This window comes from Saccopteryx bilineata, chromosome 4 (genome assembly GCF_036850765.1).
Source record: "Saccopteryx bilineata isolate mSacBil1 chromosome 4, mSacBil1_pri_phased_curated, whole genome shotgun sequence".
Lineage (NCBI taxonomy): Eukaryota > Metazoa > Chordata > Mammalia > Chiroptera > Emballonuridae > Saccopteryx > Saccopteryx bilineata.
Window position 1 is genome coordinate 26094338 of NC_089493.1, and position 12767 is coordinate 26107104.

Below are 12767 nucleotides of genomic sequence, written 5' to 3' on the forward strand. Positions count from 1 at the left end.
TGCCTACGACATGGTAGGTGTCATATTAAGCCCTGGATATAAAACAGCAACAAGACAGGAGATAAACTGGTATCAGAACTTCAAAATGTCTACTTCAGACCTCAACCTAAGATAAGGAGCAGGCAACAAAACCTTTATCAAAATCTCTACAATGGAAGTATGTCCAGCATTTTTGCCTGTCCCTTTTGATGTCAATATCCCAATTTTCCCAGTTTTCTTTGGGAATAAACATAGTCTCTGGTTTTAAAAGACATGCCAATTACCTGTTCCCCTTTCCCGCAAGGAGTGAATCCATGACCAAAGCTGGGCCAGGCATTCTATCTCCAGAATGTGATTTTTTTGTGTGTGTGTGGCAGAGACAGAGTCAGAGAGAGGGACAGACAGACAGGAAGGGAGAGAGATGAGAAACATTCTTTGTTGCAACTCCTTAGTTGTTCATTGATTGATTTCTCATATGTGTCTTGACCAGGGGCTACAGCAGATAGAATGACCCCTTGCTTGAGCCAGCGACCTTGGGTCCAAGCTGGTGAGCTTTGTTCAAACCAGATAAGCCTGTGCTCAAGCTGGCGACCTCGAGGCCTCGAACCTGGGTCCTCCCTATCCCAGTCCGATGCTCTATCCACTGCGCCACCATCTGGTCAGGCCAGAATGTGATTTTTGAGTGAAGAAAGGCAAAAGGACAATGAATGGAGCTGAGTCACTTCCAATGGCAGTGCCCACAGGAGATGGTCCTGAAGATTCCTGGCCCAGATGCCCAGAGCTATCCTGTCTCTCTCTCCCCAAAGGTCTGCCTTTCAGTTCTTCCTCTAATTCTTCTAGCCATCTTGTATACACTTTTACTATAACTCCCTTTTGATTTATGTTACATGGAGTCTATTTCTGTTGCCTGCCATCAAAGAAACTTAATTGAGTAGCAATTCCCTATGGGGATCTCTGCCTCTAATCTAACCCTAAAAACATAGCAAGAAAAAAAATTTTTTTTTAATTGTGGAAATGTTTTCCATGTGTTGTAGGGAAAAACTAGAAAATCCACTTAGAAATTCAATGCAAGTTCTGCATCACCACTAAGCATTGGTCCCATGTATTTCTAGAGTTGGTGCTGGTAACTGATAGTCAGGTGGCTAGGATTTTCAACTTTTAGACAGATCATGTGAGGTACTAAAAATGAGCTTACTTCGTGAAATCCATGGGCTGTCAGAATGCTGCGGACCAGGCGACTGTCTGTTCGCACAATCTTATAAGACAAATGATAACGTTCTAAAAAACAACCAAAAACAGAGAAACAAGTTCAGTAATCAAAAAGTTAACTGTAGAGACAGAAATAAACACAAGAGGGTGGTTTGCTTAATTATACTCAACAACATTATACTGCTATCCTTATGCTACTAAAAGTAGAGGTTGCATATTATTTTATTATTTTTTTTTTCTTATCTCTGAAGCTGGAAACGGGGAGAGACAGTCAGACAGATTCCCGCATGCGCCCGACCGGGATCCACCCGGCACGCCCACCAGGGGCGACGCTCTGCCCACCAGGGGGCGATGCTCTGCCCCTCCGGGGCTTCGCTCTGCCGCGACCAGAGCCACTCTAGCGCCTGGGGCAGAGGCCAAGGAGCCATCCCCAGTGCCCGGGCCATCTTTGCTCCAATGGAACCTTGGCTGCGGGAGGGGAAGAGAGAGACAGAGAGGAAGGGGGGGTGGAGAAGCAAATGGGCGCTTCTCCTATGTGCCCTGGCCGGGAATCGAACCCGGGTCCCCCACACGCCAGGCCGATGCTCTACTGCTGAGCCAACCGGCCAGGGCCAGATTATTTTAGACCAAGGGTTCTTATCCTGAAATTTGTTGGGTGTTACAAAATATGTATGAGGAAAAAATGACATCTTTGTTTTCACCAATTTCTAGCTGAAATTTAACATGATCTTCAATCAGTAATGTAGGTAACAAAGCAGAATATTATTAGCAGTACCTATGACCCTGCCACAAGTAGATATCAGGTATTCTTAATATTATTTTATAGTTGTTATAGTTATCTTGAAATATCACTTATCCTCAGTATTTAAAATTATGGAAGTTAACAGACCTACCACTAGGTCATTATTTAATGCACTAATAAAAAAGACACAGTGGACAGAGCATCAACCTGGAGCACTGAGGTTCCAGTTCATAACCCAAGGTCATCAGCTTGAGCCCAGCATTGTTGGCTCAATCCCGGGGACACCAGCTTGAGCCCAGAATTGCCAACTCAAGCCTGAGGTCACCAGCTCAAGCCCAGGGTTGCCAGCTCAATTCCCAGGTCACCAGTTCAATCCACAGGTAAGGCACATTATGAGAAGCAATCTGTAGATGTACAACTAAAGTGGAGCAACAAGTTGATGCTTCTCTTTGTCTCTTACTTTCAATTCAAAAAAAAACAAAACAAAACAAAAAAACCAAAAGGCATATATATCACAAATTTGGGTTTTTGGAAATATTTTGATATTTCAATACAATGGATTTTCTTTGCAGTCATATGTAATTTTTAAAATATACTTAAAAAACATTATTCTGATAAGAGATTCATTAGGGTCCATTGCACCAAAAAGGTTAAGAACCCCTGCTCTAGATCACACCCTGCATGCAATAATTCTGGTTACCAGTATATCTCAGACCAGAGGTCAACCAACATGCAGACATGGGCTGTTCATTTCCCATTGTGCTTTAAAAATAAAATTGAATTAATTGCTAACCTTTTGAACTTGGAAGGATTTATATAAAAATCTAGATTTCTGGGCTTCTTTGAAAACCCTGGGCTCTCTCTCTCTGGCATGACAAGAGCCAACTGAGAAGTGCAAGTGCCTCCTCCAGGCAGGCTCGCACTGCCCAGGCTGGCAGAGCCCCCACCCGGCCTGCTTGACTCATTCGTTATCTCCTGCCTGGTCCTGCCAGCATTCTGTGCTGTGAACCCTGTCTAAGAGGAGAGTCTGCAATCATGTGAGATTTCTATATACCTCCAAGGACTAACATTTACCCAGGCCCATTAAATTCAACCTCTTTCTACGCATCAGTACAAACTGCTTGGAAAAAGTTAGCTAAGAACTCTAAAGAAAAATATGTTTTAAAGGTGTGCATATTGCCTTTGTTCTTAGAAGAGATACATACTTAATCAAGTATTTAGGCAAGAAGCATTTGAACTAACTTGCAAATGGTGGGGAAGGGGGAGAGAGAAAAGCAAATAGGGCAAAATGTTAATAATTGGGGAATCTATGGGAAGAGTATATATGTGTTCACTGTGTTCGTCTTAAAACTTAGGAATGTGAAAGAATATGAGGTCTTTCTGTAATGATAACTGATCACTGACATCTCCATTTCTGCACTTGCAAAAAGCCAAAACATCAGCTGCTGGAGACCAGGACTGCTCCAATCCTGCGCCCGCTCTGTAGTACCTGCCTCGCAGAACCAGGCCACCGGGAGGTGCGGAAAAATAGAGAATGATTCCACCAGGACGGGAGGAGATGGGGGAATAGTAAGAGAAAGAGTACATCTCTGGAACCAAAGGCTTTTGGATTCAAGTCCTGGCTCAACTACGTCCTCCTCGCTGTCATCTTGAATAAGTTCCTTCATTTCTCTATGTACAATTTTCTCACCTGTAAAATAGGGTTGATCTCAAAGATCCTTACCTCACAAGGTAATTGAAAGCACTAAATCAGTTAATACATGTGAAGCTTTTAGAATAGTTGTTCATACATAATAAAAATTTTTATAAAAAAGTAAATACATTGTAAAATAGCTAATAATACATAGTAAATTATACATTTTATATATCAAATAAAAATACTGTTAATACTCTTTCCCCTACTTCTCTTAACATAGAAGGAAAATGTAATTATAATTACACTCAGTGGCAAGCCTGATTCTCACAGTATATAAGTAGTAAGCAGCAACCAACTCCTTTTAATCCACGCCTACCAGCCTACCAGCTATAACCCAGCTCAGATACACTGAGCATGTTCCGAAAGGGGAGTACGGAAAAGGCCGGGGGAAGGATGGAAAGCAACTGTGACTGCTGGCAATTTTAACTCAAATTCACGCTCTGTGGTGGGCGTGCCGGGTGGATCCCGGTTGGGCGCATGGGGGAGTCTGTCTGATTGTCTCTCCCCATTTCCAGCTTCAGAAAAAATACAAAAAAAAAAAAAAAAATTCACGCTCTGTAGCCAAAAGCCCTGTGAATGGTAATGCTGATGACCAGTCTATGTTCGACCAGAGGTTAAAAACTGGTGCCCTGTGCGCCAAATCCAGCTGACAGACATGGTTTGTTCACTCCTTGTGGTGGCTTAAATGTAAAATTGAATCAGTTTCCAACCTATTAAAATTGAAACAATTCAGCCCCTTCTGCTCTGTGTGGATACAACAAGAAGTCTTTGGGGACCCAGAAGAGGGCCCTCATCCAACCATGCTGCACCCTGATCTTGGATTCCAGCTTCCAGGACTGAAAGAAAAATTGGTTTAAGAATAGAAAATAGAGACCTGAAGATGGCAGCGGAGTAGGCAGATGCACAGACTCCCAGCTCACACCATTGAACTGGATTATAAACTAATTTATGAACAATCAGCGTGAAAAACCAAATCTGGACTACAAGAACAGCTTTCAAAAACCAAGGAGCAAAGAAGAAGCCACAACAAACCCGGTAGGGAGTGCCTGAATCTCCCCGGCTTACAGGAACAGAGCGGGGGGGGGGGGGGTGTGAGGCTGGGCTCTCACTCCAAGGAAAAGAGCAGTAAATACTGCTCACGGCCACTTGCCTGGCAACCAGGGAACGAGGTGTGTTGAAAGGGTCCGCTTGTCTTCCAAAAAGAAAGGAGAGAGAGACAGACGGATGGTGAGGGGGAGAGGAATACAGGTGATGACATGAAAAGTTGACTCATTCAGTGCTGGAGGCGGCCAAAACTGGGGGAGGGGCTGATCCTTCCACAAAGCAAAATACAAAAGTACTTCTAGGTCACAGAGATACAGACATCTCTCCAGCTCCAATCAGTGCAACAAGACACAGCTGAAAACAAGAAGTGGGGAGGAGGGGCAGTAACTCAGGTCTCCATGGAGATCTGATATACACCTCCCCCTACTGAAGCTGAGAAAGCAACCCACCCCCAGAGAGATTAACTGGCAGAAGAGGACTTTAGAGCCTCAGGTCACACCCACCACATTCCTGGATACAGTTTCAAATAAGCCCCCTGCTGAGATCAGCAAAAAAAGACAATCACCTGTTGAGAAAACAAACAAATCAAGACTTCAAAGCCGCCCAAATCCGAAAGTGGATTACAAATAATAGCTGATGCCAACCCAAGAAGACCTAGAAACAACACAAGTAAAAACTGGACGCAGACAACACCAAGCCTAGACTCAACCAGCTCTACAAAGAAAACACTCAAACACACAGACACAATGAGAAGACAAAGAAGTGCAATCCAAATGAAACCACAAGAGAAACCTTCAGATGAACTGAGTGATATGGAAATAATCAAACTTCCGGATGCGGAGTTTAAAATAATGATTGTAAGGATGCTTAGGGATCCTAGAACAACAATGGATGGTCATCACAAACACCTAAATAAAAAAATAGCAAGTATAAAAAAGGATATTGAAATATTAAAAAAGAATCAGTCGGGATGATAAATACAATATCAGAAATGAAGACCACAGTGGAAGGAATTAAGAACAGGATGGATAGAGCTGAGGATCGAATCAGCGAGTTGGAGGAAAACTGGAATGAAGGGGCCCTGGCGGGTTGGCTCAGCGGTAGAGCGTCGGCCTAGCGTGTGGAGGACCTGGGTTCGATTCCCGGCCAGGGGACAAAGGAGAGGCGCCCATTTGCTTCTCCACCCCTCCGCCGCGCTTTCCTCTCTGTCTCTCTCTTCCCCTCCCGCAGCCAAGGCTCCATTGGAGCAAAGATGGCCCGGGCGCTGGGGATGGCTCTGTGGCCTCTGCCTCAGGCGCTGGAGTGGCTCTGGTCGCAACATGGCAACGCCCAGGATGGGCAGAGCATCGCCCCCTGGTGGGCAGAGTGTAGCCCCTGGTGGGCGTGCCAGGTGGATCCCGGTCAGGCGCATACGGGAGTCTGTCCGACTGTCTCTCCCTGTTTCCAGCTTCAGAAAAATGAAACAAAACAAAACTGGAATGAAGGAATGAAAGCAGAGAAGAAAAAAGAAAAGAGACTCAAAAAGTCTGAGGAAACTCTTAGAGAGCTCTGTGACAACATAAAGAGAAATAACATCCACATCATAGGGGTTCCTGAAGAAGAAGAGAAAGAACAAAGGATAGAGGCTTTGTTCAATCATATCATAGCTGAAAATTTCCCTAAATTAATGCAGGAGAAACTCTCACAAATTCAAGAAGCATAGAGAACTCCACTAAAAAGAAACCCAAAGAAACCTACATGAAGACACATCATAATTAAAATACCAAAGCTAAGTGATAAAGAGAAAATATTAAAAGCTGCGAGAGAATAAAAGGCTATCACCTACAAAGTGTAAGGTTGGTGGATAATGGGGAACTCAGACCCGCGAACTTTGGCTAGGACCGCCCACAATCAAGCGCGCCAAAAGGAGGCTTCACAGGAACTATTTGGAAAAAAAGCTACCGTCTACCAGCCAGTGGGATTTTACCACGTCATGTTAGCTCCACTTCCCTAGAGGGACCCCTTTAAATATCTCCCACGCGGTATAATCCATGCAACTTCCGTAGCCTCCATCTTTCTTTCCTCGGGGCCAGGGAACCTTGCCGGGTGGGATGCGCACTCTGTACTCAATAAAGCCGTTTGCTATTCCACACTTTGTGGCTCTGGCCTCTTCTTTCCTTCTCGGCAGGGAAAAATACCTTACACAAAGGAGCCCCCATAAGGATGACATCAGACTTCTCAACAGAAACACTTGAAGCCAGAAGGGAATGGCAAAAAATATTCAAAGTAATGTAGAACAAGAACCTACAACCAAGACTACTTTATCCAGCAAGACTATCATTTAAAATTGAAGGAGAAATAAAAAGTTTCCCGGACAAAAAAAACCTCAAGGAATTCATTACAACCAAACCAATGCTGCAGGAAATGTTAAGGGGCATGGTGTAAACAGATCAAAGTGGGAAAAGAATATAGCAAAAGAGGAATATAGCTTTAAAGAATAAAATGGCAATAAACAACTACATATCAATAATAACCTTAAATGTAAATGGATTAAATGATCCTATCAAAAGACACAGGGTAGCTACATGGATAAGAAACAGGACCTGTACATATGCTGTCTACAAGAGACACACCTTAAAACAAAAGATGCATATAGGTTGAAGGTAAAAGGATGGAAAAAAATATTTCATGCAAATGGAAATGAAAAAAAAGCTGGGGTAGCAATACTTATATCAGACAAAATGGACTTTAAAACAAAGAATATAGTAAGAGATAAAGAAGGCCACTAAATAATGATAAAGGGAGCAATCTAACAGGAAGATATAACTATTATAAATATCTACGCACCTAATATAGGAGCACCTAAATATATAAAGCAGACTTTGATGGATATAAAGAGCGAGATCAACAGCAACACTATAATAGTAGGGGATTTTAATACCCCACTAACATTACTAGATAGATCCTTAAGAAAGAAAATTAACAAAGAAACAGCAGACTTAAAGGACAAACTAGATCAACTCGATTTAATAGATATCTTCAGAACCTTTTACCCTAAAGCAGCAGAATATACATTCTTTTCAAGTGCTCATGGTACATTCTCTAGGATAGACCACATGTTAGGGCACAAAAGTGGTCTCAAGAAATTAAAGAAGATTGAAATCATATCAAGCACTTTCTCTGATCACAATGGCATGAAACTAGAAATCAACCACAACAGAAAAGCTCAAAAATTCTCAAACACATGGAAACTAAATAGCAGGTTGTTAAATAACAAATTGATTAAGAATGAGATCAAAGAAGAAATAAAAAAATTACTAGAAACAAATGATAATGAGCACACAACAACTCAAAATTTATGGGACACAGCAAAAGCAGTAATGAGAGGGAAGTTCATAGCACTACAGGCACACTTTAAGAAGCTAGAAAAAGCTCAAATAAACAACTTAACCCTGCATCTAAAAGAACTAGAAAAAGAACAGCAAGTAAAGCCTAAATGTAGTAGAAGGAAGGAAATAATAAAGATCAGAGCAGAAATAAATGACATAGAGACTAACGAAACAATACAGAGGATCAATGAAACTAGGAGCTGGTTTTTTGAAAAGGTAAACAAGATTGATGAACCTTTAACTAGACTCACCAAGAAAAAGAGAGAGGACTCAAATAAATAAAATTAGAAATGAGAGGGGAGAAATAACAAGTGACACAACAGAAATACAAAGGATTGTAAGAAAATACTATGAAGAACTGTATGCCAAAAAACTAGACAACCTAGATGAAATGGACAAATTCCTTGAAACATACAATCTTTCAAAAATCAATCTGGAAGAATCAGAAAACCTAAACAGACTGATTACACCAAATGAGATCAAAACAGTTATCAAAAAACTCCCAACAAAGAAAAGTCCTGGGCCTGATGGCTTCACAAGTGAATTCTACCAAATATTCAAAGAAGAACTCCTATACTTCTCAAGCTATTTCAAAAAATTCAAGAAGAAGGAAGACTTCCAAGTTCCTTTTATAAGGTGAGCATAATTCTGATTCCAAAACCAGGCAAAGACAACACAAAGAAAGAAAATTATAGGCCAATATCCCTGATGATGCTAAAATCCTCAACAAAATATTAGCAAACCAGATCCAACAATATATGGAAAAAATCATACTCCATGATCAAGTGGGATTTATTCTAGGGAGGCAAGACTGGTACAATATTCGCAAATCTATCAATGTTATTCATCACATAAACAAAAGGAAGGAGAAAAACCACATGATAATTTCAATAGATGCAGAAAAAGCATTTGATAAAATCCAGCACCCATTCATGATCAAAACTCTCAACAAAGTGGGAATACAGGGAACATACCTCGACATGATAAAAGCCATCTATGACAAACCCACAGCCAACATCATACTCAATGCGCAAAAATTAAAAGCAATCCCCTTAAGATCAGGAACAAGGCAGGGGTGCCCCCTTTCACCACTCTTATTCAACATAGTCCTGGAAGTCCTAGCCACAGCAATCAGACAAGAAGAAGAAATAAAAGGCATTCAAGTTGGAAAAGAAGAAGTAAAGCTATCATTATTTGCAGATGATATGATAATGTATATAGAAAATCCTAAAGTCTCAGTCAAAAAACTACTGGATCTGATAAATAAATTCAGCAAGGTGGCAGGATATAAAATTAATACTCAGAAATCAGAGGCATTTTTATACACCAACAATGAACAGTCAGAAAGAGAAATTAAGGAAATAATCCCCTTCACTATTACAACCAAAAAAATAAAGTACCTAGGAATACATTTAACCAAGGAGACTAAAGACTTGTACTCGGAAAATTATGAAACATTGATAAAAGAAATCAAGGAAGATACAAACAAGTGGAAGCACATACCGTGCTCATGGTTAGGAAGAATAAACATCATTAAAATGTCTATATTACCCAAAGTAATTTATAAATTCAACGCAATACCAATTAAAATACCAATGACATACTTTAAAGATATAGATCACATATTCCAAAAATTTATATGAAACCAAAAGAGAACACGAATAGCCTCAGCAATCTTAAAAAAGAAGAATAAGGGGGGAGGTATCACACTTCCTGATATCAAGCTATACTACAAGGCCATTGTACTCAAAACAGCCTGGTACTGGCTTAAGAGTAGGCACATAGATCAATGGAACAGAACAGAGAACTCAGAAATAAACCCACAGTTCTAAAGGACAATTGATATTTGACAAAGGAGATAAGGGCATACAATGGAGTAAAGACAGCCTCTTCAACAAATGGTGTTGGGAAAATTGGACAGCTAACTGAAAAAAAATGAAACTAGACCACCAACTTACACCATTCACAAAAATAAACTCAAAATGGATAAAAGACTTAAATGTAAGGTGTGAAACCATAAGCATCTTAGAAGAAAACATAGGCAGTAAGCTCTCCGACATCTCTCACAGCGATATATTTGCTGATTTATCTCCATGGGCAAGGGAAATAAAAGACAGGATAAACAAATGGGACTATATCAAACTAAAAAGCTTTTGCACAGGCAAAGACAATAAGAACAGAATAAAAAGACAAACTACACAATGGGAGAACATATTTGACAGTTCATCTGATAAGGGGTTAATAACCAAAATTTATAAAGAACTTGTAAATCTCAACACCAGAAAGACAAACAATCCAATCAAAAAATGGGCAAAAGAAATGAATAGACACTTCTCCAAAGAGGATATACAGATGGCCAATAGGCATATGAAAAAATGCTCAACATCACTAATCATTAGAGAAATGCAAATTAAAACCACAATGAGATATCACCTCACACCAGTCAGAATGGCGCTCATCAACAAAACAACACAGAAAAAGTGCTGGCAAGGATGTGGAGAAAAGGGAACCCTCCTACACTGCTGGTGGGAATGCGGACTGGTGCAGCCTCTGTGGAAACAGTATGGAGATTCCTCAAAAAATTGAAGATCGAACTGCCTTTTGACCCAGCCATCCCACTTTTAGGAATATACCCCAAGAACACCATAGAACGGTTCCAGAAGGAGAAATGCACCCCCATGTTTATAGCAGCATTGTTCATAACAGCGAAGATCTGGAAACAGCCCAAGTGTCCGTCAGAGGACGAGCGGATTAAAAAGCTTTGGTACATCATTTACAACATGGATGGACCTTGATAACATATACGGAGTGAAATAAGTAAATCAGAAAAAACTAAGAACTATATGAACCATGCATAGAGTGGACATAAAAATGAGACTCAGAGACATGGACAAGAATGTGATGGTAACAGGGAGTGGGGTGGAGGGGTGGGGAGGGGGCAAGGAAGGAGAGGGAGGGGGTAGGGGGAGGGTAGGGGCACAAAGAAAACCAGATAGAAGGTGACAGAAGACAATTTAACTTTGGGTGAGGGTATGCAGCATAATCAAAGGTCAAAATAATCTGGAGATGTTTTCTCGGAACATATGTACCCTGATTTATCAATGTCACTGCATTAAAATTAATAAAAATAAGATTAAAAAAATTGAAACAATTCATACAGCAATCCAGATATCTGAACTTCTCTTAAAAAACTTGGCAATTCTAGGCTCTCTCTTCCCTGACAAGTCAAATGGAAACTTGCAAGCATAAACAACCTGACCTACTACCCAACAAAGAACCCATGTTTCTCAGGAGGCAACCTGAAATGCTGGGACCCCCGACAAGCTTCAGGGCTAACTAGCAAATAAAACATGGGACCAATCATCTAAATGTCAGCCCAGAAGCACCTAGGGAATGCTGAAGTGCCCTAAGGGGTTTGGTCAAAAATAGCATGGGAAATTAGAATGAAGATAAAAGTGATGTTTCTGACTTCTAGAATACAAGAATAACCCCTTCAATGGCAACACAGTTGTTGTAGTAATATAAGGTTATAGTAATTAAATATATATAGAAATATAAAAATATAAAAGATATATAAAAGTAATTAAAATGACATTAAAATAATTATTAAAATTAAATAAAGTTATGCCATTTGGATAGGAATTAATATAGTGGCTTGGTGCCATAACTGTAATGTGATAAACAGACTCTGATTTACAAGCAGGGCCCAGTTAGGATGTGTGTGAAGTTACATAGATAAGAAGTGGCTTGGTGCCATAACTCTGTAATGTGATAAGCAGACTCTGACTTACAAGCAGAGCCCAGTTAGTATGTGTGTAAAGTTATACCTAGATAAGAAGTGACTTGGTTTAAACATTTCAGTAGATTGACGTAGAGGGGAATCCCTGCGAGGAACTCTCAAAAAGGTGGTTTGAGGTGATAATCCTGTACTTTGACACCTGTTAGAAAGCGTTGGCCAGAAAAGGTACTAAAGCTGAGGGGCTCCGTGCTGCACTAGTCGCCCAGACTCCAACGTTGATGTGGACTATCTCCACGCCGCTCTGAGCTCTAACCAAAGACAGTCGAGAGGAGCATGCCGATGGGGCCCCCTTAAGCTGTACCTAGGCGCGCCAAAAGGGTTTGTGAGTAATAAATTGCCTGTGTAATTATTGCAACTAATTTGTGTGTCAGTCGTGTCTTTCCTCTGGTGGCACTTAACAGTAGCATCCTCATAGCTGTCTCAAGAGTAGTCTCGAAGAGGCTGCCAGCCCTGCTGATAAGCAAGAGTGTCCCACTGCACGGGGAAGTCGAATCAGGGATGACTGGAACAACAGTGAAGTCTGCTCTACTGTCAGAAAATTACAATTGCACTGCTGTATATGGTAACCACTAGCCACATCTAACTACTGAGCACTTGACTAGTGTGACAGAGTAACTGAATTTCTTATTTTAACTTTAATTAATTTAAATACTGATATGCAATTTAGTTATTGAAAAACTTGTTTAAAATAACTTGAGCATATAAAGTTATTTTTATTTGATTTGATTGGTTGATTTTAGAGGGAGAGGGAGAGAGAGAAAGAAACATCGATTTGTTGTTCCACTTATTTATACATTCATTGGTTGATTTCTGCATGTGCCCTGACTGGGTACTGAACCTGTAAACCTGGCTTATCAGGACAATACTCTAATCAACTGAGTTACCCAGCCAGGGCATAAATTTATATTTCAACTATAACATTTATGGAAT

The 12767-nt window shown here is 40.7% G+C and overlaps 1 protein-coding gene across 11 annotated transcripts in view; it reads right to left on the reverse strand.

Moving 5' to 3' along the window:
* TTLL5 (tubulin tyrosine ligase like 5) overlaps nt 1-12767 on the reverse strand; it is a 308772-nt gene that overhangs the window by 278383 nt on the left and 17622 nt on the right. For all 11 annotated transcript variants that reach the window (XR_010731041.1, XM_066272631.1, XM_066272636.1 and 8 more), the window contains exon 4: nt 1175-1257. Coding sequence is in view for 10 of the 11 variants with exons in the window: in XM_066272631.1 (XP_066128728.1) it covers nt 1175-1257 (83 nt within the window). In the remaining variant the exon portion in view is untranslated. The remainder of the gene's footprint in view (nt 1-1174; nt 1258-12767) is intronic.